Genomic DNA, 27,639 nt, shown 5'->3' with positions numbered 1-27,639 from the left:
AAGCAGGCTCCATGCAGGAAGCCCGATATGGGACTCAATCCCGGGACTCCAGGATCACGCCCTGGGCTGAAGGCAGGCTCCAAACCACTGACCCACCCAGGGATCCCCTGAAATTCAAATTTAACTGGGTGTCCTGTTTACATGCCAGACCTGACAGCTCTATAGCCCCGTGATGCCCAGGTGACAGCCACAGACAGAATCAAGTAGAAGGAGGAAGGGAAAGTCAGATAATAACGGGAGGGAAAATTGAGATGGTTTAATCTCCAGTCCTTCCAGATAATTGAGCTAGAATTGATTACTGGAATCAAAAATAGCCCCACAGTTCCATCAGCTACAGAGCAAGCCAGGAGCTGGTAGCTGGAGGGGGTGGGCACCTGCCCTCTGAATCCTCTGGACTCGGTCCTGGTGGTGACGGCCAGGTGGGAGTGAGCCATGGCTGTGGGCCCTTGTCTGAGCCCCTCAGAAAGGCCTGGAAGGTGGTATGGTGCCTGGGCAGACAGCGTTGTGGCTGGAGTGTGAGGCCCACTGGTCTGCAGATAGCTGGGGGGGAGGTGGGGATTGGAGGAGCTAGTGGGTCGGAACTGAACCAAGGAGCCATGGAGGGATGGGCAGAGGGCACGCTAGGGGAAGAGTGATTCCCCAAGGGGGTCAAGGCTGGGTGCCTCCACCCCGTGTGTCCCCCAGACCTTCCATGACTGGTGGACTTGATGAGCTGTGCTGTCCCCCCGGGGTTGGCTAGCACTAGAGGCCGGGGCCACCCCTGGTCACTGTTCACAGTTGTCTACTTGATGCTGCTGTAGAAGCCACTCAACAGCCATTGAGTGAGTGAATGAGCAAATGGATGAATGAGGCACAGGGAAATCGTGGGTGGTGAGGACAGGCCTGTCTGAGGTGGATGTGGAGGCTGGGGCAGGCCTCAACAGGCAGGCTGGAGGCTAAGGCTGGATCCCGAGAGAAGTGGGGGAGTGTTACAGGCCTGGGTTCGAGTCGAGCCTGAGGGAAGGTGAGGGCAGGTGTAGGTGGGAAAGGTGGCGTCAGGGAGAGCAGGAGGCTCTGCGGGAGCAGGAGCGGGGCTCCGCGCTGCCCAGGGAGGCTGCACAGGAGTAGGGGTGACAGCCAGCTGTTGCGGGGTGCCGGCGGGCCACCCGCCAGCCTCTCCCCTCTCTGCCTTGCCCTTTGCTGTGATCCCCTCTGCCAGCTCCCACCTGGCCCTCTGGCTGCCTTCCTTCTCCAGAGCTTCTTTCCTTAATAGAGAGCTTCCCTAACTTCCTTCTGGTGTAGAAAATGTTCTTAATGTGATGTAAATAAAAGAAGTTACATTAGAATGCACCTACCTCAGTAGCTTTGTTCAGCCCAGCACTACAGAGAGTCCTGCAAAATGAGGGGGGAGAGCCTGTGGGTCAGGCCGGTGACCCGCCCAAGTGCCTGTGAGGGATGCCGGTTGTGGGTGTGGACAGTGTGGACCCGGGGTCACAGCACAGGTGTCTGTGTGGCCTGGGGCTGCAGGTGCTCTGTCCCATTCACTGTGCATTGTGTGAGCCCAGCCAGTATTAAAGAATGCATTTTTCTAATCATCAGAGGTCTTGCATGTTTATCTCTTTGAGATGAGAGAGCGTAGGACATTTCCTTCTCCTAGTTGGTTAGCCTACAGATTTTGTTTGGTCTGAACTTTATATCCCAGAAGATTAGATTCACTCAGAAAGATACATTAATATTTTTTGAACCAGTAAAATGGACCTTTGTAATTTAAATGATAGTTTCGTGCCAGATCTCCACCTTGTCCCTCACATGCTAGGAGGAGGGCAAGTGCTGGGTTAGAGGCACCCTGGAGCTAGGCTCGGACTGTAGGTGGGACTCCGGGAACTGGAGGGACACACCTGTGCCGCGGGGCCCTAGCCGGTTCCCACAGGCCCTTGGTTCCCACAGGCCCTTGTGTCCGGAGGGCCTCGGGCACTTGCAGCCAAGGGTCTCCCTCTGCCGCTGAGCTGTGGCCGTAGCTGGGAAGGCAGGGAGGCCGAGGGGAGGCCGAGGGCTGAGTGGCATCTGTCCGGCCATCCATTGGCTCAGTGCCTTGAAAATGCACTGGTGTCATGTTCTCCTGAGGGAGGAAGCTAGGCAAGTTTAGAGCTCGCATTTCAAGCCGTAAGTGGTAAGGATGGCATAACTACTTCTCCAGCTGTGTATCAGTACTTTCAGAATACCATCTCCTTTTCACAGGATCAGACTGTAGTCATTGTACATATGTTTTTCTACTGTGTTTGAAGAGATGAAACCTTCAGGTTGCCAGTCCTTAGTTTCCTCTCTTTTTATTTCTTTCTCTTCTTTCCTCATTACTTATAGTTGCCCTAGTTCCTGTTTCCAAGAGTACCTTTACTGTTGTTGGAGTGTGTTCTCAGCTCCCCTGCTGATCACGCAGCAGCTCTGTTAGGGGCTTGTTTTTCCTGCCCCAGCCTGGAGTCTGGAGCCCAGAGCTCAAAATCTGGAGCTGAGAGTCTGGAGCCCGGAGCCCAGAGCCTGGAGCCTGGTGCTTGGAGTCTGGAGCCTGGAGCCCGGAGCCCACCGGGAGGGCAGATGGGAATGCCCTGTTAGTACCGAGCCCGATACTTGCTTCTGTGGCTTGATCTCTTGGTTTCTTTGGACTTGAAGTGTTAAACCTCAAGAACTGACATTAAGAAAAGCCCCTGCAAAACCTTTGCATAATCACAAAATGCTGACCCGGAACATTGTATATTTTGTGCTCATTCATGCACATGAATGATCTCAGTGGCTGCTGACTTGCCTCCTAAGCTTAGGTTAGTGTTCACATTTGGGAGATGAAGTATCATGGAATTGAGCTAGACTGAGAGCCAGGTACATCATTTTGGTGGGAGAAAAACCTCCCAGGAGGTCTGTTCCTCACATGCTAGGAGAAAATGAGAGGCAGCCAGGTGGTGCTGAAGAGCTCACACTGGACTTGGTCAGCTGAGTCTGTGTTCGGCGGTGACCCTGGGCAGTGCACCTGTGCCTTGCGCCCTCCTTAGAGGGATGGGATTGTCATGGTTAGCTATGAGGTCACAGTGTTTCAGTGGCCATCCAGTGCAGGCACTGTTCTTGGCCAGTTTGTTCCATTCTGTAGTCAGTTTCTCTCAAGTGTGTGCAGTCAGATTTCCTGAATCACCCATTGCAGAACTTCCAGTTCAAGGTGATAGTGCTTCCACTGACGCAGTTTTCTTGACAACTTTGTGGGCCTCCTGTGAATCACATTGCTGTTTACTCCATCGGACGACTTTGAGAGAAGGTTTGTGAGGCTCACCCTTAGGGGGACACTTTGAGAAAGTTAATCACGCACTGCTACCTAGAAATAAATCTAGTGCCGTTTTTTTCTATATTGATAGCAGCAGTGCTAACAAATCAAACGAAAACTTTCATACTTTGTACTATATGGGACATTAGTCACATACTGCTGTGTAACAGATAGTTCCACAAACAGCAGCTTACAACAACCAACATTTATTATCTCTTAGTTTCTTGGATCAGGAATCTGAGGCTTTGTTGAGTCCTCTGTTTCAGGTGTCACCCAAGGTTGTGATCAGGGTGTCGGCCAGGCTACACTGTGATGGATCTGCTTCCAGGCTCACTCACATGGTGGCGGTGGCCTCCGAAGATCTCACAGGTCTGCTGGCAGGCCTCATGATCTTACCAGCTGTTGGCCAGAGACATTGTTGCCATGGGGCTGCTGCTCAACACACCTCACAGCCTGGCAGCTGACTTCCCTCAGGGCAAGTGAGGGAGACAACGAGGACAAAAGCCAGTCTCTTTTTAAATTATCTTGGAAGTGACTTCTTGTTGCTTCTGCCCTGGTTATTAGAAGTGAGGCACTAGGTCCAGCCTGAGGCTCAGGAGGAAGGGCTGCCAAGGGTGGGACAACTGGGAGGGTATCACTGAGTTATATCAGAACATTGATAGGTGTCAGTCTGCTCTACCACTGTCTGGTTTTAGGCCCCAGTGAGTTGTCTCTGCCTCTTTCTTTGGGTCTCTCATGGATGGATAAGTTAAATCTTAAAAAAAAATTTTTTTTTAATTTATTTACGAGAGACACAGAGAGAGGGGCAGAGACATAGGCAGGGGGAGAAGCAGGCTGCCTGCGGGGAGCCCGATATGAGACTCTATCCCAGGACTCTGGGATCACGCCCTGAGCCAAAGGCAGATGCTCAACCACTTGGTCACCCAGGCGTCCCCAGATTGTGGCTCCTTGATTCAGCCCCTGGAATGTGCATCCTCTCCATCCTGGGCAAGAGAGGCTAGCTCCCAGCCCCACCTCCCACACCTGAGCACACTGTTGGCACAGACATGGGATGGCCACCGTGGACTTCTGCCCAAGGCGAGGGGGATGGGGTGTGTGGGGGCCTGGCTGCTGTTGGAAATGTCTTGGTTATGTCACCAGGCCTGACTCTGTCTTCAGGGCCTCTGACCCCCACTCTGAGTCATCTTCCATTCTCACGGAAGGCAGCACGTGCTTGCAGGGGGATGGCCTCTCCCCACCAGTGGAGTTTGCATCTTGTGCTGCTTCTCCTGCTTCCAGTTCAAGGTGGTAGTGCTTTCATTGACGCAGTTTTCTTGACAACTTTGTGGGCCTCCTGTGAATCACATTGCTGTTTACTACATGGACGACTTTGAGATGAGCCCTCCTCTGTCTTGGGCTCCTGAAGGGACTGCCATAAGCAGCTCCCTGGAGGAACGGTTTTTCAAGGAGAGGGTTTGTGAGGCTCACCCTTCATCTCCCAGGATCCCAGTCTGCCACTTCCACCCCTTTCCTCCCACAGCAGCTTTCACTGACCTCACATGCACCCAGGACTTAGAAAAGCAGAAGGTGAGATGAGGAGGTGGCTTTCGGGAACATCCTCGTGGACAGTGGGGTGCTGGCAGGAGGTGAGACAGTGGTGACGGGAGTTCAGAGAAGGGGTGAGGGGAGGAGGTGCAGCCGAGCTCTGCTGGGGAGATGTGCCAGAGGTGCGCAGCTGGGGCAGGAGCGGTGACCTTGGAGAGTCCTCATTGCCATGTCTGTGCCCTTCTGTGCTGTTTGCACTCGTGTTGTGGGACCTGTGTTGTGCGACTGGGTTTCATTCAGTGGGCTTTCTGTGTGGTGTTACTGGAAACGTAGGCTCATCAATCAAGTACTGTCCTCACCTGGAAACTCTTGATGGTTCCCTTCTGTCAATGTAAACAGGGTCAGTCTGCTTGGGATCAGCCTGTAGGGTCCATGTCACCTGAAGGAGCAGAGGGCAGCCCGTGGCCCTGGCTGCCTGACCCCCACACACCCTGATGGCCAACCTGCTTCCCTGTGGCCTGCGACTTTGTTGGGTACAAGGCTGCATCTCATGCTTGGTTACTGGGGCAGTTAGGCTGCCAGCCCTTGTCTGAGGGGTCGGGTTCAGGGGCTCGGGGGTTCAGAGGTGATGGGATCTGGGAACAGGGAATGGGGCAGATCCTAGCTTCACCTGCGGGAACTCAGAAACATGCCAGAGTGGCTTTCTGTCAGTTTTTTTTTTTTCTTTTTTTCTTTGAGTAGGTTCCACACCCAGTGTGGAGCCCAACCCCAGGCTTGAACTCACGACCCTGAGATCATGACCTGAGCTGAGATCAAGAGTCAGATGCTTGACCGCTGGAGCACCCCCTGGCACCCCTGTCAGAAACCTGATGTTGGGTTTCTTTCATCCTTTTACTGTTTTCTGAGTTGGTGTTGATCAGAATACTGATTATTGGGCAGGGGTGGCAATGCCCTCTGCTCATCCTGCCCAGCAAGCTCTGCCGTCTGTGGTGGGCAGCATGCTGTGACCACTCCCTCTCTCTGCACCTGCAGCCCTTGCTCTGCTGCCATGAAGGCTTGGGGCTCCGGGCAGGCACCCCACTCTTGCCCGGCCCTATTGTGATTCAGGCAAGGTCTCCTGCTTGGAAGCCAGCTAGGGAAGACAGGTGCCCCCACAGCAGCCTGGGGCACCCCACAGGTCATCTGTCTTCCCTGTGGCATCCTTGTTGGGCCAATGGCGGGGCAGGATTGATGTGAGTTTGGAGAGAAAAGGCCACCTTCATTTTTGTACAACAAAGAATTACGTGTAAAATTCATCACACGCTTCTATTAACTTTGATTTTTTTCTCATTACAAGAATCATGTTTGCTCTTTTTAGAAATTTTAGATGCTCTGAACAAAAAATTATTAAAATTCTAATACTTAGAGAAAGGTAAGACTTTCAGCCATGTTTAGTGGCTCAGCAGGTGCTTACTGAATACCTTTTTTTTTTTTTTTAAGATTTTATTTATTTATTCATGAGAGATACAGAGAGAGAGGCAGAGACACAGGCAGAGGGAGAAGCAGGTTCCATGCAGGGAGCCTGATGTGGGACTTGATCCCAGGTCTCCAGGATCGTGCCCTGGGCTGAAAGCGGTGCTAAACCGCTGAGCCACCCAGGCTGCCCACTGAATACCTTCTTATGCTCCAGTGGGCCCATAGACGTGAACACAGACTGCCTGCATAGCCACACGTCACCCTTGGGCTCACATTCATGCTCATGAGTCAGGGAGGGGAGCGAGCAGAAGGACCTGGGCCTGTGATGGGCCCTGTGGACAGTAGGTAGTCCAGGAAGGGGCCTTCAAAAGGGAAGAGTGCTGTGAACTTGGTGAACTTGGTGTATGCAGCCAGCACATCCTTGCCCTTAGGGAACCACGCAGGGGGTCCTGTGTTGTCTCCTGGGACTGTGATTTCTCAGATGGGTGGGGGAGGGCCAGCAAGGATGGAAGCGAAGGCCTGGCCCCTGCCCTACTTCTCATGTGTGATTTCATCTGACACAGCCTCAGCCCGTGGCTCTGGGGTCTCTACAATACACATGACCAAGGTCCTCACTTGACCAGGATCACATGAATGGCATAATGGCATGATTGGTCCTCTAAGGTCCAGTTCCACAGTCCAAGAGCCCTGACTAGAGCAACCTGCTAGACTCTGTCTTAGCTACTGGGGGGATAGAAGGCAAGGCTCCCCTTGGACAGGCTCCCCTACTATGTGTTCCCCAGGACAGGCTCTCCAGGATGGGTTCACTTAGGACAGGCTCCCCACAACGGGTTCTCTTGGACAGGCTCCCCTAGGACAAGCTCCCCTACAATGTGTTCCCCAGGACAGGCTTCCCATGATGGGTTCCTCAGGACAGGATCCCAAGAACAGCGTCCCCAGGACAGGCTACCCCAGGACAGGCTCCCCACGATGAGTTCCCCAGGATAGGATCCCGTAGGAGAACATCCCCAGGACAGGCTCCCCCAGGACAGGTTCCCCAGGCAGGTCCTGTTGTCTCCATTCTTCCCTCCTCCTAGAGGTGCACTTGCACAGAGGTGCTCCTAGTATTTGTGAGACAGATGCAGACAAACATCAGCTCGCTTCTTTGTATTAACAGAGCTATTTTAGGCCTCTGGTATTCAGGGGAGGACTGCAGAATTCTACACACATGAGGTACCACCTGTCCAGGAGTCCTTTTAAAAGAATTTCCTTCTTTGGTCCCAAAGCCCAAAAAGTCTTTTACAGAGAACATGGGAAATTCTCCTTGCCTCGTATATTTGAGGCTTCAGCTCACCCCTCTAGGATGTCTGGGAGCTTGTTTACACGTTGTTGCAGTTTATCAGACTCTTCCTGTTCAGGAGAGCACCAGAGTGCCGCAGATCTTGGAGGGTTGTGCTGGGAACGTGGCCCTTGGTGCATCTGGCTGGCTGGCTGGCTCGGATGAGCACAGTCTGCCTGGGCTGATGTTTATGTGGGGGCAGGCCCACCTTCCCATGGCAGCCCCACACTGGCCTAGAGCTTGCATCATGGGTGAAGAAAAAGAAACACAACCCGGGGAGTCAAACAAATGGTACAAATGAGACTGGTTCCAGATAAGGGGTATCCAGTTGATTCTTTTACTTTTTTTTTAATTTTTAAAATTTTTTTAATTTTTAATTTTTTTGTTTGTTTTAAAGATTTTATTTTATTCATGAGAGACACACAAAGAGAGGCAGAGACACAGGTAGAGGAGGAAGTAGGCTCACCGAGGGGAGCCCAGTGTGGGACTGGATCCCGGAATCTGGGATCATGCCCTGAGCCAAAGGCAGGCGCTCAACCACTGAGCCACCCAGGTGTCCCTTATTTTTTTTTTTAAAGATTCCATTTATTTATTCATGAGAGACACAGAGACACAGGCAGAGGGAGAAGCAGGCCCCATGCAGGGAGCCTGATGCGGGACTTGATCCCGGGACCCTGGGATCACGCCCTGAGCTGAAGGCAGACGCTCAACCGCTGAGCCACCCAGCTGTCCTGGGTCCATTAATTTTTGGACCACCTAATCCCCAACCAGGTTTTATTGGGCAAACATTGACTACCACTAATAAATCCAGTCAGTCTATCCATCCATCTATCCATCTACCTTCATCCATCCCCATCCATCTCTCTATCCCTCATCCATCCATCCCCCCCCTCCATTCATTCCCCATCCATCCATCCCCCATCTACCTCCAATCTGTCCACCCATGCTCTCCATCCCCACCATCACTGGAGCTGTGTTACTGGGGCTGTGGTAACCCATTGCTTCTGCAGAAACAGCCTGGTTGCAAAGCACTCCCTGAGAATTGGCATGACTGTGGTTTGAGGCGTGTAATTAAACTGCTGTGTTTTTCTTTGTAGGGCTTGAGCAAGTGGCCTGTCCCCTGAGCATGGGAGTGAGGCTGGGGAGTGTCCCCTTTGCTCTGGTGACTGCAGGATCCCTCTGATCATTCTTCCAGTTTATTTCTCTCAGTCCTTTTCCACTTTTTTCTAACATCAAACAAGGCCAGACATCCCATCAAATGCTAAAAAGTCTGGCTTCAGTCTTAGCTGCCTTCAGGGTTCTCTGAAGAGAATATGTTTTCGCATGGGGTGCAATTTAAGTCATACAACCCAGATATACCCTACAAATTTGGGGAACCCATTCTGGCTGCCTTCTGTGGGTGGTATAGTGACAGATGAACAGAGAGACTTGTCACCAAATTATCCACATGTTTCTTCCCCTCCATTCCCACTTTTTCCCTTGGCAGCTCCTGGTCAATCCTCTTGGTGGCTTAGCTCTTCTGCACTATTCTCATCTCCTGTTGGCCTTGGGGTTACCCACAGGGGAGGGCTTTGAAGTCTAGAGAGGAAAGGGGTCCTTACCTTGGTCGAGGGAGCTGGCAATGCCATTTTGTGGAGCACAATGGGTGGGGGCCGTGACCACCGGAGGGTCCCCACTGGGTGTGCTGTGCCCCTTGGGTTCCTTGGGAGCCACTCACCAAGCAACAGGTATGCAGATGTGCAGCTGGGGAGTCCTGGGTAGTCAGCCAGCATCCTTGTCCCTGAGCTGTGGGGTCTTTGAAGGAAGGGTCTGTTTCCTCAATTGGCAGCCCTGTTCTGGGCCAAGTCCCACACAAGGTCCCACCTGGTGTCACCATTGAACGGCAGGTAATGTGTGCAGGTGTCAAGCAGTGGTGGGTCAGGTCGGGACCTGTGGGGAGGGCCCTTTAAGGATGAGAGCTCAGTGAGGGTGTGGGTTATTAGTGGCTGTTCATGGCCTGGAACTGGCCTTGGTGAGCCAAGAACCCACCAGTCCGTTCTCTGGCATTTTGGGGACCTGGTGTGTTGGAGAGGGCAGGTCCTAGGTCAGTTTAGTCTGGGGGAGAGCAGGAAACATGTCTTGGACTGGGGAGTGCTTCTCTGAGATCAGGTGACAGGTTACCAGAATGGATCAGACCAGGTGAGGCCAGGGTGCAAGGATGGTCAGCATGCGTCCTGGTATGTGTGACGGTGTTGGGGCTATGCTGCATCTTCTGCAAATGTCCCCAAGAAGTTGGGGGGAATAGTGCCCAGTGGGTGTTTGGTGCCATGGCAGTGGTGGCTGGAGGTAGCACCCAGACACAACAGCTTTGGGGGAGGATGTGAGGGGTAGGGCCTGCTGGTGGGTGGGTCCTGGTCGGAGAGGGTGGCACGGCACCGCAGGGCTTCTGCAGCAAGAGATCAGGCGGTCAGAGGGACTGTGGAGGTGGCCGGCGCCTGCTGTCTCAGCCCCAGGGCTGCTTCTGCTTCCTCTAAGGACCCCTCTGTGTGGAGGTGGAGAGAGCGAGGTTCAAATCCACTTGTGACACTCAGGAGCTGTGCAGCCTTGACAGGTTGCTTAGCTTCTCAGTGTGTCTGTTTGCTCATCTGCAAAATGGGAGTAATCCTACCTACGTCATAGCAGTGTGGCTTGTGGGCACACATGTTACCACACGTGGAGTCCTGAGAACAGCCCTGGCTCAGGCCAAGTACCAAGTACCAAGTACTGCACACAGCTCCCTGCTGCTAGTGCTTATCTGATATCTGCTTCTGTTCCTGCACTTCCCACTTGTCCTCATGTGCTGGGTGCCCTCTGCCCGGGGTCCTCAGCCTCCCCCTCTACCTCGTTTCCAGGCCCCCTTGTTGTAGCTGCTCTTCCCCGCTTCGGTCTTTTGGCACCTGTGCTCAGCTCAGGGCCTATCATGGTGACCTGGGGCATCATCGTTCCAAAATGCACCCCAGCAAGGAAGGATAGAGGAAGGAGGTGAGCCATGCGGTTGGCAGGAGTGCTAGATGCTGTGCTCCTCTCCTCTCCCTTCTGGGCCGGCAGACTTCTGCCCCTGCTCCTCCTGCTTTCCCTGCTCCCCCTCCTCCCCCTCCTCCCACTCCTGCTTTCCCTGCTCCCCCTGCTCTTCCTGCTCCCCCTGCTCCTCCTGCTCCCCCTCCTCCCTCTGTTCTCCCTGCTCCTGTTGCTCCTCCTGTTCCTCCTCCTGCTCCCGTGCTCCTCCTGCTCCCCCTGCTCCTCCTGCTCCTCATCCTCCTCCCCCTGCTCTCCCTGCTCCTGTTGCTCCTCCTCCTCCTTCCCCTGCCTCCTCCTGCTCTCCCTGCCCCTCCTGCTCCTCCTCCTCTCCCTGCTCCTCTTCCCCCTGCTACTCCTGCTCTTCCTGCTCCCCCTGCAGGGCCCGGAGCACACCACGTGGGGTGGTGGCTCTTTGCCTTATCCTGCCTCTCCCTCCCTGGGGCCTGGGGGCTGCTCAGGGCCCCGTGTGGCTTCTGGGTGTGAGATGCTGCAGGGCACGGAGTAGACACTCACTTGGTGGCTGTGAGTGGAGCAACTCATCAGATAGGACTGTCTTCTGATTTGAACCTCAGAGAGGAGTAGGGAAAGGTCACGGCACCTGAAGTATAGTCCTGGGTCCTGCTGGCCTGAATGATGTAGGTAAAGGAATGACAGTGTCATTTGATCCTGGTAGTGGGCATAGTGGGGAGACCCTTGTGTCCTATTGTCTGTGTTGTGAGGAAGCCGTCGCTTCTTTCTGAGCTGTTCCCTTTTTCTGCGCAATGGGGAGGCCAGCTTGGATGATGTGTCCATTGGCTGGGGCTACAGCAGAACCCTGCATGCTGAGCACCTGAAAGCACACCGAGGTCCAGTGTTTGGCGAGGACACTCCCTGGTTCCAGATAACCACCTTCTCGAGTCCTCACTGTCTTCACCTGATGGAGAGCGGGGGTGGGGGTGTCCTGCTTTACAGGACACGAATCTCATCCTGATGGCTCCACCCTCACGATTTCATCTAAACCTCCTCACTTCCCAAGCCTCTCCTCCACACACCCTCACACTGGGGGGTAGCATTTCAACATCTGTGAATTTGGAGCTACACACATTCAGCCCATAGCAGGTGATCTCAAGTCAGGGCGCTCCAGGTGTTGTTACCTGTCGAAATCACCTGGCAGGTGTGTGTGGGGGAGAGACTTTGTTGAAGCGGGCAGCTCAGACCTCCTCACCTGGAGTATCCGGGTGGAGGAAGGGGACCCAGGAACTGGCACTTGAGCAGCCCAGATGGCAAAAATGCCAACAGGAGCTGGAAACTGTGCCCTATGGTTTCTTCCAAATTTCGCTCTGCTCACTTTACTATTAACTGATATAGTTTAAGGAAAAATTAACCTGTAGGCTGAACTCAAAATGTGGTTGTAGGTATTAAGACACTACTTATATGAATTAGAAACAATTCTTTTTCAGTGAGTAAAGCACAGGGACAGGACCTGTCGTCAGAAAGTTGCTTGAATTAGAAACAGTTTTTAATCAATAGAGGAATGTGACTGTAAGAATCCAGTAGAAATATTTGGGTAAGTCACATAGAAGACTGTTGGCTTGGTGTTACATCGTACAGTGCTAGGACTCTGGTGTTTGGGTGAATTACAAAATAATTCTGCATGTAAAATTGGGAAATCATTAATTTTATACAGGCAGTACCTGTTGTTTGGCAGAGACAGCCAGCAGTCTTCTGTCACTGGAGGAAGGCAGCAGGGCGTCATCAACCCCTGTCCTGGGAGGGGTCATGGTGATGGGTGGCACAGGTAGGCATAGTGGCCCTTGCATCTGTGTGCTCTCTCCTCACCAGTAGGGTGACGCCCCTGGCACGAGTTTCTGTGGCCACGGAAGCAAACTCGGAGGCTTGGAACAACACAACTTTATTCTCTCACAGTTCTGGGTGATAAGTCCACAGTCAGTCTCACCTGCTACAGTCACAATGTCGTGGGACTGTTCCTTCTGGAGGCCCTAGGGGAGGGTCTGTTTTCCTCACCTTTTGTGGCTTCTAGGGGTGCCCCGATTGGGAGCTGTGTGGCCCTTCCTCTACCTTCATAGCCTGCCACTCTGATCTCCACTTCTCTCTAACCCTGACCCTCCTGCCTCCCTCTGATCAGGACCCTGTGACTCCAGGGGTTGCTCAGATCAGCCAGGATAACCTTCTGTGTTCAGGAGCCTTCACCTGAACATGCCTGCGAGGTCTCTTTGGCTGTGGGAGGCTACTTCCCAGTTCCCTGGGGGTGAGGCATATTTGGTGGGGGAGCATCATTCAGCGTGGAAGTGGCCTGGTGAGGAGACCCTGAACACTATTCTTGGCCAACTTTAATAGATGTTTTTAATGATGAATATCAAGTAGTTAAATGTCCAGTCATAATACTTAAGTGATTCTTGTATCACTACTTAGATATTAAACAGTATGGTAATTTAGAAATACTTTGTTCTTTTATCACTCTTAGCCATCGGGGTGATTTTGTTCAAATCCACATCTTGCACACTGTGTCCTCTCTGTCCTTGCCTCCACTGGTGGGGCCACCCTGGAGCACACCCTTCAGTTCCTGTAGCTTCTTCTGTCATGCATGGGTGGGCATTACTTGAAATTAAGCTTCTGTGACTGCGTACCTTTCCCAGGATGAAGAATTGATCCTAACAACTTTAGAACAATTATTTTAAAAATGTACTTTCCTTAAGAAACATGATATCTATACTGTTTTGGGTCTTCACAACATGATTTGCTGTATTGTTTTTTTTTTTTTTTTTTTTTAAATTTTTTTTTTTAAATTTTTATTTATTTATGATAGTCACAGAGAGACAGAGAGAGAGAGGCAGAGACATAGGCAGAGGGAGAAGCAGGCTCCATGCACCGGGAGCCTGATGTGGGATTCGATCCCGGGTCTCCAGGATCGCGCCCTGGGCCAAAGGCAGGCGCCAAACCGCTGCGCCACCCAGGGATCCCTGCTGTATTGTTTTTTAAAGTGATCTTTGAAGGGTTTTGTACAGTAGGAGCTCCACAGTGGGACCAGGCTGTCCCCCGAGAGGCCTGTGCTGCACTGGGCCTGGGCAGGTGTCCAGGAAGTGTTCCCGCTCCTCAGCTGGACAACCCCCTGCCTGTGCCAGACCCCTTCTTCCTGAGGGTCTGCGGTTTGGGCTGAGCCAGGGGCAGGGGCCTGGAGGACCAGCCCCAGCAAGCCCTGTTCTACGTCCTTAACGAGCCACCCTGGCTGACAAGACCCCACACGTGTTGTCACTACACGCTGCTGGGAATGGAGTGCATCCCACCTGAGTCCCAGGGAGAGGATGCTGGAAGCTGGCACCTGATTCCTCTGGACTTCGTCCCCCTGACTTCTTGACCCCATACCTCTCCCTTTGGCCAACTCCCTGGGATCAATCCCAGCCATGAGCACAACTTTATTCTAGGTCCTGTGTGTCCTCCTAATGAGTCATGGAACTGGGATGGTCCTGGGACCCTGACACAGGTTTGTTTTTGAGGACAACCAAGGCTGAAGTCATCCCCGGAACGATTAAATTATATTCCTTTGCTCTTTTTTTTTTAATGTTTTTTAAAGATTTTATTTATTCATGAGAGAGAGAGAGAGAGAGGCAGAGACACAGGCAGAGGGAGAAACAGGCTCCATGCAGGGAGCCTGATGTGGGACTTGATCCCTGGACTCACACTCTGGGCTGAAGGCGGCGCTGAACCGCTGAGCCACCCAGGCTGCCCTCCTTTGCTCTTTTTGGTGGTTTTAACTGTTCTATCCGGTGGCCTCTGTAGTTGGCTGAGGCGATTTCAGACTAACTCAGTTTTCCCACATGGTACCTTGTTCAGAAGAAATTAATTGAGGGAGGAAAAATATGAGAGAATATAAGCTGACTCTTTCCTGATGGATTGCTGCTTGTGATGGAGGAATTTGTGATCAGATAGGCGCCTTTCTACCCCAGGTCTGTAGCCAGCACTGCTTCTCACTCTGCCTCTGCGTCTCAGATTAAAGTGCAGGTAGGGATGTGCTGGATCTGCAGAGGGGCACGAGAGCCCCATTGTGCCCATTTCCAGGCGCTGCCAGGCTACTGGTCTTCTGATCACACTTGGAATGGTAAGGGTCTTGAGGTGTCTTTCCTTTCTGCCCAGACAGGCAGGAGAAGGCAGGAGAAGCTTCTGCTGCAGCCCTGGATCCCTCAAACCTAAGGTGGGAGTAACGTCACATCAGTGTTGCAAAGGGTGTCGATTCTGGGAAACACAGTCTGCTCCGGAGGGAAATTTCTTAGGCTGACTTTATGGTTTACCATATGTAGAGACTGCTTTTCCTTCCTTTGGACATTTATGTGTTAACCAGACACTCTTTCTATGATGGTTTTTGTTATGAGTTATCTTTTTATATTTAGGTGATATGGGTAAGCAATGGAAATATGGGATCTGGAATAACAAGCTATCTATTGTCTTCCTTAGGGCATTATTTCAAGGAAAAGTGCAGTAGCACCCAGCATTCCCTGAACTATGGATCCCCTGCAGTAAAGAATGATGCCCTTGGTATTGCAAGCACATCGAGATGTATAGAGCAGGGGACACAGTGGAGCGTCCACTTCATGGGCCGGCGCCCCTTCGCATGAGGAGTGTGGAAGTGGCCAGAGGAAGAACAGGGTACGGATTCACCCTTTCTGGTCAGGCGCCTTGTGTGCTCAGCTGTGTCATGAGAGGGAGCCCTGCAGATTTTGTGGGCCTCCGTGCTGGTGATCAGATATTTGCTGTCAATGAAATCAATGTGAAGAAAGCGTCCCATGAGGATGTAGTGAAATTAATTGGGAAATGTTCTGGTGTCCTGCACATGGTGATTGGTGAAGGCATTGGCCACGTGGAGTCCTGTTCCAGTGATGAAGAGATTGGATTTTATGAAGGAAAAGGCTGGCTGAAGCCCAAGCTTGATTCTAAAGCCTTAGGTATAAATAGAGCAGAGCGAGTTGTTGAAGAAATGCAGTCCGGTGGAATTCTCAGTATGATCTTTGAAAATCCTAGTCTTCGTGCGAGCAATTCAGAGCCCTTGAAATTGAAACAAAGATCCCTTTCAGAGTCAGCCGCTGCACGATTTGACCTTGGACGTGAAAGTATAAGTCATCCGAATCCTGGCCTGCTTTCTAAGGAGGAAGTATCAAAAATGATTAATGATGATTCGGTTTTCAGTATCGGACCTGAGAATCCTGAAGATTTTGTAGTAGATGCAAGTATTTTAAACGTTGCCATGGTCGTAGGCTACTTAGGTTCCATCGAACTTCCTTCCACAAGCTGCAACCTTGAGTCGGACAGTTTACAGGCGATCCGTGGCTGCCTGCGGCGCTTGCGGGCGGAGCAGAAAATCCACTCCCTGGTGACGATGCGGGTCCTGCACGACCGTGTGCAGCTCTGTACTGACCAGGCGGCTGTTCTGGCCGAGTACCCGGCTGAGAAGCTGGCCTTCAGTGCTGTGTGCCCAGATGACAGGAGGCTCTTTGGGCTCGTGACCATGCAGACCAGTGACGATGGGAGTCTGGCTCACGAGGATGAGGGTGCCTTGCGGACTTCCTGCCACGTGTTCATGGTGGATCCAGACTTATTCAATCACAAGATCCATCAGGGCATTGCTCGGCGGTTTGGGTTTGAGTGCACGGCTGACCCCGACACCAACGGCTGCCTTGAGTTCCCAGCATCCTCTCTCCCTGTCCTCCAGTTTGTCTCCGTGCTGTACAGAGACATGGGCGAGCTAATCGAGGGAGTCAGGGCCCGGGCCTTTGTGGACGGGGATGCGGATGCCCACCAGAACACCAGCACCAGCAGCAACAGTGACAGTGGCATTGGCAACTTCCACCAGGAGGAGCGAAGCAGCCGAGTGCTTGTGGTTGACCTGGGCGCCAGCTCTAGCAGGCACGGCCCCAGCAACAGTGGCTGGGAGGGTGCCGGTGGGAGGAGCTCCCAGCCTTGGGGTGCCCCCTGGAATGGGGCCTTTTGCCACGACCCCGAAGGGGGCCCCCTGTTTGAGGCCTCTCCACAGGCTGATAGGTGCCGGGACTTCAGTAAGCACTTAGGGTCCACTTCTCACGGAGAGGCTCCCCCTGCCCCCTTGCGGAGTTCAGTGCCGCCTTCCAAGAGGGGTGCCGTGGGCCACGGCGGTAGTTTCGGCCAGCGGTGGCTTCCAGTCCACGTCCTGCAGGAGTGGCAGTGCGGACATGCCAGTGACCAGGAGTCTTACACAGACTCCACCGATGGGTGGTCTAGTGTCAACTGCGGCACGCTGCCCCCTCCCATGAGCAAGATTCCCGCCGACCGCTACAGGGTGGAGGGCAGCTTGGCACAGCCCCCCCTGAGCACCCAGAAAAGGGACTGGTCCAGGAAGGCTTTCGGGATGCAAAACATTTTCGGTCCCCATCGACAAGTTAGAAAGACTAAGGAAGACAAAAAGGTAAGCCTGTTAGATGTGATTCGGTAAAACTGAGCTGGATATCGTAACTCAGTCACTGATGGCATGATACATGCTAGTTGACAAGTGTCCAGTCCCGTTTTTCTCCTGCTGCCCTTGGGCCCTGCCTCTGTTGGCCTTGCAGGACGTCTTTTGCTTATGTGCGGTGGGCTCTGTCCTGCCCGGGAGCCCTCTAGGTACTGCCCCCTCTCTGGCGGGTCCTGTGCAGAGCAGATAATGGAGGAGGGACATCACTTCTCACAGCCAGGCTGAGGCTCTCCTCCCTCCCTCCCTCCTGCCCTTTCGTACTGCTGGTGCCTAGGAGGGTCCTATCCATGGGCCCCTTTGGAGCCCATTTTATCCCACCCTTTTGAGATGAGAAAATTCTTGAAGCACAGATACTGTTGATCTCAAGACAGGTCACTTCCCAGGGTGTGGATCCTTGCTCTGTTTACTTCATCTGGAAAATCCTGAAAGAAATGCTGGCTGAACTCGGCAGTGGGCTGGTGGCTTGTGCTCCTTATTCACTGAAGGTGCCTATCAAATGGTAAGGGACCATGCTTGGTGCAGCAGTGCTTTGAGCATCTCACACCTGTCCATGTCCCTTTGGGGCCTTTGCCTTCCCCACTAGGAGCTCAGTTTGGAGCATGAGGGCGGGCGTTAGCATGTAGGACTTTCCTTGGCAGAGGGGTGGCCAGTGGCACCAGAGGGACAGGCTGAGCTGCTGTGTGGCCGGCGCCCAGTGAAAGACCCAGTGAGACGTGGAATGGTGCCTGGCTTGGGTTGTCTCCAAGGGACTTTTCTCAGAGGACTTTTCATGATTTAATTTTTTTAATTTATTTTTTTTAAAGATTTATTTATTTATTTATTCATGAGAGACAGAGAGAGAGGCAGAGACACAGGCAGAGGGAGAAGCAGGCTCCATGCAGGGAGCCCGACGTGGGACTCGATCCTGGGTCTCCAGGATCACACCCCGGGCAGCAGGCGGCACTAAACTGCTGCGCCACCAGGGCTGCCCTTCATGATTTTAAAATACCTTTTCTGCATGTGTTCACATTTCTGTTCTTGATAGCCAAGAGTCTCACAAGGAGATCCTTCTGCTGGCTGGTGAGGATGGGGTTGGGGAAACAGGAGAGCTGAGGGGCTGTTCAGCGAATATTCTGTTCATGCCTGCACCCTTCCTAGTAGTTTCCTAGTCATAGTAGTTTCCACTGTACAGCACTCTGAAGATTTAGAGATGGAGGAGAGGTCAGACCCCCTGGCTTTCCCTCTCCCAATGGCCATGATCACATTTTGAAGAGTCTAAGGGTAGATTTTTGTCCTTATAAACAGTTGTAATTGTGTGGGTTTTGACTCAGTTCCTAAACTGCTGCTGCCAGATGTTCTATTGTCATGTGCACCTGTTCTTTTGTCCCTTGGCTGAGCCACACATGGCCTGGGTTCTTGGGGCGATCCCCCCCACCCACATCCTTCTCGTCTGCTCCAGCCAGCCAGACTGTGACATGGATGCTTCACACTTGAGCCTCCTTCTGGGGTTGGGGGTGGGGAGGTTCCAGCAGCACGTCCTTCCCTATTGCTGTGGTAGGCTAAGGAAGGAGGGCCCGAAAGGTGGTAAATGTTATCTGAAATTGGAAAATTCACCACCCCTTTGAATGCATATCCCACAAATGTGTCTCCACTGGTGGTGTATAAGTGGATTTTTGCATTGGGGGAAGGAAAGGGTGTTTATGTGGCTCTCTGCAGGTCCGGTGTACCCCTGGTCATTCTGGGTGGAAGCCCTGTGTGTGCGCTGCAGGGCTCTCTGCTGTCTTAGACTGCACCCAGTGGGGTTTCAACCTCAGGGCACCTGCGAAGAGGGGGTGCTACAGCCCCTGTTCTGCAAGTGACGTAGCCAAGGTTTGAGGTTTAACAGTCAGGATTAAGCAGGGTCATGATTCAAACCTTGGATTTCTTCTTTTTGTTAAAGATTTAATTTTTTTTAAGATTTTATTTATTCATAAGAGACACACACACAGAGACAGAGACACAGGCAGAGGAAGAAGCAGGCTCCATACAGGGAGCCCGACGTGGGACTTGATCCTGGGTCCCCAGGATCATACCCTGAGCTGAAGGCGGTGCTAAACCGCTGAGCCACCTGGGCTGCCCAAGATTTAATTTTTTTTAGGGGAGTTTTAGGTTTACAGTAACATTAAGAAGGTGCAGAGATTCCCTGCATACGCTTTGCCCACACATGTGCACAGCCTCCCTGACTATCCGCATCCCCACCGGGGAGTACCCGGTACTGATACCATCATCACCCAGAGTTCATAGCTCAGTTCCAGGTCCCTGTCGATGTTGTGTGTCTGTTGGCTTAGACCACTGCGGAATGACAGGTGTCCACCCCTGTGGTATCACACAGAGGAGCTTTGCTGCCCTAAACACCCTCGTGCTCCCCCGGGGTCCTCCTCCCCAACCCCAGCCCCTGGCACCCACTGGTCTCCTTCCTGTACCCATCGTCGCTCTGTTTTTCCAGAATGTGCTGCAGAGGGACTCCTACAGCACACAGCCTTTGCTGACTGGCTTCTTCCTCTGACGTGCACCTGAGGCTCCTCCAGGCCCTTTTGTGCCTTGATAGTTTGTTTCTGTTTAACGCTGAATAATCCACCATCTAGATGGACACAGCTTATTCCTTCATCACCAGCTAAGGACATCTTGGTTCCTTCTGAGTTTGGGGAATTATGAACAAAGCTGCTGTTAACATCTGTGTGTAGGGTTTTGTGTGGACGAGTTTTCAGCTCCTTTGGGTAAATGCCAAGCAGCTTCATTGCTGGATCAGATGGTAAATGTTTAGTTTGTAAGAAACTGACAGACCATCTCCCAGAGCGTCTGCACCGGTGATTCTGTGTCCCCAGTGTGGTAAGCAGGAGCTCCTGTGGCTCTGTGTCCTCGCCAGCACGTGCTGTGGTGGGAGGCCCAGATTTGGCCGTTCTGACAGGTGTGTAGTGGTATCTTACTCTTATTTTAATTTGCAGCTCCTTGATGAGGTAGGATGCCGACCCCTTCTCATATCCTTCCCTGTCATATGCTTGCAGTCTGTGGCTTGTCTTATTCTCTTGACATGGTCTTTCCCAGAGCAGAACTTCTTAGTTTTATTTTTTAATATTTTATTTTTTAATTTATTCATGAGAGAGAGAGAGAGAGAGAGGCAGAGACATAGGCAGAGGGAGAAGCAGGCTCCATGCAGGGAGCCCGACGTGGGACTCGATCCTGGGTCTCCAGGATCAAGCCCTGAGCCAAAGACAGGCGCTAAACCGCTGAGCCACCTGGGCTGCCCCGAACTTCTTAGTTTTAGTGAAGCCCAGGTGATGAGTTCTCTCATGAATCATGCCTTCGGCGATATATCTGAAAAGGCCTCATCAAGCCCACAATCATCTAGCTTTTCTCCTGTGTCATCTTCAAGTTTTATATAAATTTTTTATTTCACATTGAGGTGTATGATCCATTTGAGGTTAATTTCTGTTAAGGGTATACCGTCTATGGGGAATATAAATAATAGTGAAAGGGAATATAAGGGAAGGGAGAAGAAATGTGTGGGAAATATCAGAAAGGGAGACAGAACGTAAAGACTCCTAACTCTTGGAAGCAAACTGGGGGTGGTGGAGGGGGAGGAGGGCGGGGGGTGGGAGTGAATGGGTGACGGGCACTGGGGGTTATTCTGTATGTTGGTAAATTGAACACCAATAAAAAATAAATTAAAAAAAAAGGGTATACGGTCTGGGTCTAGATTTATTTTTCTGTGTAGGGACGGCCCATGGCTCCTGTACCATTTGTTGAAGATGCTGTCTTTGTTTGCTTGTGTTGCCTTTGTTCCTTTGTCAGAGATCAGTGATGATATTTATGAGGGTCTCAGGCTTCTTTTTGATGTTCTTTCACCTTGAACACAAGTGTAGTGAGAAGGAGGGCCAGGCTGGTAAGACTTAGGCTGTAACAGAGGAGGACATGCTGCGGTGGAGTTGGGGTGTCTCTTGTGCTGGGAGATAACAGGAAGGTGCTCACCAGTGTACTGTGGACCCAGGTAGGAATTCTGTGAGCCCGTCAGGTGGGTATCGTTCTTTTTATTTTACTGACAAGGAAAGTCAGGTTTATATGCGTCAGAAGACCAAGGAAGTGCTGAGATTCAGACTTCCCTGGGTCTCTCTGACTTCCTTCATTAGACTAGTTTGGATGACTTGTTCCTTTGGTAACGGTGATGGGACACCCAGTTCATCTAAAAATAAGGAGTGGTGAATGGTGTTTTATTGGATTCCTACTAAAATCTCTTGAAGGTTATCAGTTACTTTTTACTTTGCTCCATGGATTCTCCTGATTATTAGCCTAATCTCACAGCCTCCCTTGCTGGAGTGGCAGAAGCTTCCAGAGGTTGTGAGGTGGTCTCCTGGTGTCCCTCCTGGAGGCTTGTTGGGATGAGGAAGACAGGCCAGGAGGGATGAGGGAAGTGCCTGGGAGTGGGGAGAGAGTGAGAGGTGTTGGGAAGGGCACGTGGTGGGTGCCATGCAGTGGAGGCCCCAGGTGACTCCCATTCTTCTGCATGGTAGCAGTGGCTCCAGTGACATGCTGTGCATGGGTCAGGGGACAGAAAACACACCAGGTTTGAGCAGAGAAACAGCGTGGAAAAGTGTGACATAGGCCAAAGATGGTGAGCTGCTAGGAGGAAGAGCCCTCTTGGACCCTGGGGCAGGCCTCACAGCAGTGGCGGGACAGGGGCCAGCTGGAGAGGCTGCCCCCCAAGGCCCCGCTGCTCTCTTGGAAACAGTGCAGGAACCCATCGGAATGCAGCCACTATGGGACGGCCATCCCCAAGCACTCACTCACCACCTCCTGGAAGACATCCCAGACCAGAGCAAGGTCCTGTTAGACCTTGACACCTCCCTCCCTCCTTGGCTGGCAGCGCCTCCATCAGGCCAGCAGGCCGTGAGAAGGCCACCCATATGAGCCGGGTGGCCACTCCCGCATTGCCCTTGGCAGAGTGGGGAGCGTGTTTGAGCTTTTCCTACCCCCAAGCCCATCTCGATCCCCAGCTCTCCTGGAGCCAGTCTTGGTCACCTGTGCCTGAGGGCTGTTTCTTGTGGTTATAGGGCAGTGCTGGCCTGGGCAGCCTTGTGGCTCCTCTTCTCTGGGAGCCATATGGGGAGTGACATGCTACCTCCGCCTTTCCTGGTCTCTAGGTGCTGACGATGGCTCCCACATTGTGCTCCGCAGCTCTTTGTATGAGATGTGCCCTGTGAGTTCCTGGGTCGTACCTGTACGCAGTCTGTTAGCTCCACAGTGAAGGAGGAAGCTGACCCCCAGAAGTGCTCTTCCAGGCCCATCTCTTCACTGTCCTCCTCTGCCACCGCTTTGGTTACAGCCTTCAGTGATTTCCCGCTTTGTTTACTTTGCTTTTTGCTGAGTATCTTAGGTACAAAAGGGAACGTATGACTAACAAAGGGATTGATGTTGAAGAAAACCCAAGACCTTGAGATGTGATCTGTATCATCAAAAATGATCCCATTACATTTAATTTGAATTAAGGATATTTAATTCTGCTTCTTTGAAAACTGATATTCTAAAAATAATATTAATCAAAATATCTGGCTAAGTAGCAAAATCCATATTCTTAAACTTCACACGTAATGGATTTTGGAAAAATTAAAAATGAAAATATGTTCATTATAAGACCATCTAAAGGATTTCTTATTGTTATTTTGAAATGAATTCGTAAATATTTTTAAACTTCTCAGTTTCATTTTTATTTTATTTTATTTTATTTTATTTTATTTTTTTTAAAGATTTTATTTATTCACTCATGAGAGAGAGAGAGAGGCAGAGGGAGAAGCAGGCTCCATGCAGGGAGCCCGATGTGGGACTCGATCCCAGGAATCCAGGATCACATCCTGGGCCAAAGGCAGGCGCTAAACCGCTGAGCCACCCGGGAATCCCTCAGTTTCATTTTTAATATGGAAAATAAACAATAGGTGGATCCCACAGAAACAGAAGCTCTTTGGGATCAGCAGTACTTTGTATGAGGGTACAGGCATCCTGAGACCACAGTGTTTGAAGACAAGATGCCCTGGAGGCACTCACCGGTTTGCAGGACAGACGTTCAGGAGTGAGTCCTTTCCAAACTGGCAGTGTTGGTGGGCACCTAATAATACCTTTTTGATTGAATACAATGAAAAAGTGCTGAAAAATACACCGTAGACTACATGCACTCATTTAAAAGAAAGCAACATGAGTTAGCGAACATGGAGGGCAAGACAGGGTCACGCCTACACCCCAGTGGCCGTATCTGCTGTGCTTGGGAGGGGGGTGTCAGCTGAGTCACACGGTGGCCTCTGCTGCAGGAGGCTGTCAGTGTCGTGGTGAGCCCCTGGGCCTCATGTGCAGCACACAGCCCCATGGCAGAGGCAGGAGGGAAGAGAAGTTAGCGCCATCTCTGCCTCAGGCAGTGGGGTCCATGTACCAGCCCCATGGAAAGCCCCCCCAAGGCACAGGGAGAAAGGTCACCAAAATACATGTATTTAATATGATCCCATTTTTGTGTAAAAATGTCAATACCCCTCAAATGAACCTGTATGTTTTAAAGTGTGTACATGTTTATATATAAATGTATAGAAACAAGTCAAAGGAAATGCTCCCTACTGAGCAGTTACCATGGGGGTGTAAGGGGAGATTGGGGATGGGTCCAGGACATTTTGGTTTTATCTTGTGTTACTTTGATTTTTTTATTATGGGAATAAGAACATATTTTACTTGCTAAAAATCATTCCTTTGGAGAAAAAAATTATTTTTCTGAATTCTGTTTAGTAAGAACCAAGTGAGGCATGGCGCTGGAAGCCGAAGCCATGTTTCTGTGGCATAGCTGGTGATGGGCTGGTCCCCGGGGGGCCGGGAGGGTACCTGGTTCAACAAACAGATCTCGTACAGCCTTCCAGTACAATGAGAGGAAGTTTTAAAATAGATCTTAGAAAAAAAGAATCTGGAGGATACTGTATCCTTCTGCACAAAGTGGCTTTGCCCATTAGCCTGTGGGAACCACGCCCGAGCACCGTGGCGTCACTTTCTGCCCCAGGTCGCCAGGCCAGGAAGCAAACGGGAAGCCAGGCCGGGCCAGCCGGCTGTTGCTGCTGGGCTGGTGGCTGGTGCTGAGGGGCCGGTGGAGGCAGCCCGGAGCCCCCGTGGAGGGGGGCATGTGGGTGGTTGGGGGGCTCAGGGAGGCAGGACCAGGTGCTGCGGAGGAGGTGGCGGGAGCACAGGGAGTGCCAGGACAGAGACAGAGCGTCCCCCACCCCCACTGTCCTGCCAGGGTTTCCTGTGCTTTCCAGGAAAAGTGAGAGTGTTCCGAGCGAGGTGGCCCCGTTCCCGCCAGAGTCAGGAGCCGGGGAGGCCGCAGCAGTAGCGTGTTCTGTCCTCCTGCCGCCCTCTCCGCTCGGCTCTGTGAGGGGCTCAGCGCAGCCGGTGTCGGCTCAGATTTAGCCATGCGCTGTCTGCTGCTGCGGCCCATTCATTTCCACCGTGTGTGCACCGCCACACACACACGCACACACACACACATGCTCTCGCTCACACGTTCACACACTCACACTTTCACACATGCACACATTCGCCCACACTTACACACTCACACCCATGCATTTTCATACTCTTACATTCACACTTTTACGCATTCACACAGTTCTCACAAACACTCTCACATCCACACATCCTCTCACACACACTTTCTCTTACGTATTCACACATGCACACTCACATACACACTCTGAGCCATTGAGGAAATGGCAAGTGCTGCTCTTATGAGCATCCTGCACACATGTCCATCTCCGGCAATGCATGTGAAGGGATTTCCCGGGGTCTGTCCAAAGAGTGCAATGGCCAGTCGGTAGCAGTGCTTGTTCATCTTTGCCGATAACTGCCAGGTGTTGAGTTTTTAGTATCCATATTTTAGTATCCGGCAGGTTTCTGGAGCAGCGACAGATTGGACTACTGACTTATAACAACCACACTTTTTCCTGGTGCTCAGTCCTTGTCCCTGGACCATGGCAGTGTCAGCCACGTCAGGTGTCACTCTACACGCACCAGGGTGGTACTTACTGTAGGTGAGGAACCCTGAAAAGAGGAATCAGGGAGCTTATACACAGGCTATACCCTCTTCCTCCTGGCTCTTTAAGCAAGTTTCCTTGGAGACAGAGGGAAGAACCCTGGGTTTTCCCTCCTACTCTTCGCAATGTAAATAAGTATCTCTGGTAGGTTCTCCCCAGACATGCTCCCCCCTCAACTCTGAAATGGAAGGTCTTACCCTCTGGAGGTAAATCTCTCCTGAGTTTCCTGTCTGCTTCCTCCTAATTAAATCACCAAATCTAAGACTGGGAGACTGTGGGTCAGGTCCCATGTCTCAGTTTCCCAACAGTCCCAGTCTGCTAAGCATGAGCACCCAGACTGCTCCACATTGTCTCCAGAACTTGCCAGAACTCGCCCTGGCCAAGCTTCTTACTTTGTTGCCAATCTAGTGGATGTAAAATGATACTGCACCTTGGCCTTGCTCAGGAAGGTGTGGATTCCTTGTGGGGAGAGATCCCCTCAAATCTATGCCTACTTTTCTCTTGGGTTGTTTCTTCTGCTTGGCCTGTCGGAGTTTTAGATACTGGCTGTTCATCCTGTGCTGATCATATTGCACGTATAGCTACACAGTTTGTGGCTTGTGTTGTTCACTTGCTTTGTGGGGTCTTCATGTCAACCATCTAGTCAATCTTTTCTTTATGATTTACAGTGTTGATGTAACACATTCATCACTACCCTGAGGTCAGGAAGATTCTTTTTCTTTTTTTTTTTCTAAAAAAAAAATCTGCTTTATGAGTAGAATAAGATAGCTAGCAAGTTCATTTTTTTCTCTCTCTGGATGACTTTGGAACTGCTGCTTGTTGCTAGAGCACTATAACCATCCTGCCGTGTGGCAGGCTCAGAGGTCCCTCAAAGAGGCTCAGCTGTGCCTCTTTGCATCACATGTTCACACGTTTGGGTCCATTTCTCAGTGCTCTACTCCTCACTGTCCACACCTCCAACAATACTTTACTTTTATAATTGTAGCTTTGTAATGAGTCTTTATATCTGATGCGCTGGCTCTCCTTGCCTTATCTTGGCTATTCTGAGCTTTGCTCTTTTATATAGATTTTACAGTGAGTTTGTAAATTGTCCAGAAATGCTACTGATGTTTTTGTTGCAGTTGTATTTTCATCTGTAGACCAATTTGGGAGAACTGACATCTTTAGAGTATTGAGTCTTCCTATCCATGAAAATGGTATTATTTCTCTCCATTTATTTATTTAGGCTTTATTTTGTTGCAGTAAAAATTTATAACTCCCTTTATAAACATCTTTAATCAGATTTATTTTTAGAGTCTCCCTTTTTTTTTAAGATTTTATTTATTTATTCACAAGAGACACACACACAGAGAGGCAGAGACATAGGCAGAGGGAGGAGAAGTAGGCTCCATGCAGGGAGCCTGATGCGGGACTCGATTCCGGGACCCTGGGATTGAGCCCTGGGATTGAGCCCTGAGCCGAAAGCAGATCGTTAATTACTGAGCCACCCAGGCGTCCCTTAGAGTCTCCCTTTTGCAATCAGCTTTGGGACATTGGCATCTGTGTCCCTCCCCCTCCCCCAAGCTCTGCCCCCAGGGGTGCTGGGGAGTGGCTAGAGGGGAGGAGGAGGGTCCTGCCTCTCCCTCCTTGCTCCCTGCATGTTGCCATGGCAATGCTCCTCCCTGGGCTGGGCAGTCCTCTCCCCTGCCAGCCCTGAGCTCAGTTATCAGCTCCTCTGGCTCCATTGTGGCTGCACCCCACCCCTCTCCCCCAGGTCTGGGTCCTCATCTGGCTGCTGTGTTTAAATCCCTCCCTCTTCTTCCGGTCTTTGTCCCAGCCCTGGGGGTGTAGTCACTTCCCGGTGGCTGTCTCTGACTTCTTAGTGTCTCTGCCTTTCCAGGTCTCTGATGCCTAGTTAACTGTTCCTTCTAGGAAATTCTCCCTGTGAAAACAACTGGTGTGGTCTTGCTTTCTGACTAGACTGCCTGACATACCAGGAACAGTAAGTATGTCAGCTGGAAGTCTTACTCCTTAAATTCTCTGTGTTCCCTCTTTTTAGAAAAACCTTCAGATACTCTGGTCTCTATTTTGAACTAAACAGTTTTCTTTGTTAGAGTCTACTTTTTTAGTAAGTGCTTACTGAGCACCTACTACATACTGGGCCCCATGGAAGGGATGGAGGCATAATATGAGCGGGACAGGCACAGCTCTAGTTCTAACTGTAACTAAAAAATGACTAGTCAGGGCTTGTTCCAGGCCCCCTCTGGGTCACCCTGAGCAGGTGTTTCACTGGCTACCGTGTTCTCCTGTGGAGATCGAGGTGGTTAGACTGGCTAGTCTGAGTCACTGCTGGTGCTGAAATGAGCCGCCTAACTCAGTGGCTCTGTGGGATGGATCAGCATTGGTACTAAGTGGCTGGGGCAGTTTGGTACCCCAGGTGATGGAGTTCTGCTCTCCCCCCACCCCCCACCCCATTTCCACCCTGGAGAGAACTGACACC

General features: G+C 51.5%; 1 protein-coding gene across 8 annotated transcripts in view; it reads left to right on the top strand.

The window, feature by feature from the left end:
* The window catches only part of RGS12 (regulator of G protein signaling 12), a 119,991-nt gene that overhangs the window by 12,683 nt on the left and 79,669 nt on the right, over positions 1 to 27,639 (top strand). For 7 of the 8 annotated variants that reach the window (XM_077875669.1, XM_077875660.1, XM_077875642.1 and 4 more), the window contains exon 2: positions 15,066 to 17,046. In XM_077875669.1, the coding sequence (XP_077731795.1) occupies positions 15,166 to 17,046 (1,881 nt within the window). In that variant the 5' untranslated portion in view covers positions 15,066 to 15,165. Of the gene's footprint in view, positions 1 to 12,290; positions 12,394 to 15,065; positions 17,047 to 27,639 lie in introns of those variants that run through there. The other variant, XM_077875632.1, reaches the window with a different exon arrangement.

The sequence above is a fragment of the Canis aureus genome, chromosome 2, assembly GCF_053574225.1.
Source record: "Canis aureus isolate CA01 chromosome 2, VMU_Caureus_v.1.0, whole genome shotgun sequence".
NCBI lineage: Eukaryota > Metazoa > Chordata > Mammalia > Carnivora > Canidae > Canis > Canis aureus.
Note: the sequence above shows the minus strand (reverse complement) of the source record. Positions and strands in the feature narration are given on the sequence as shown.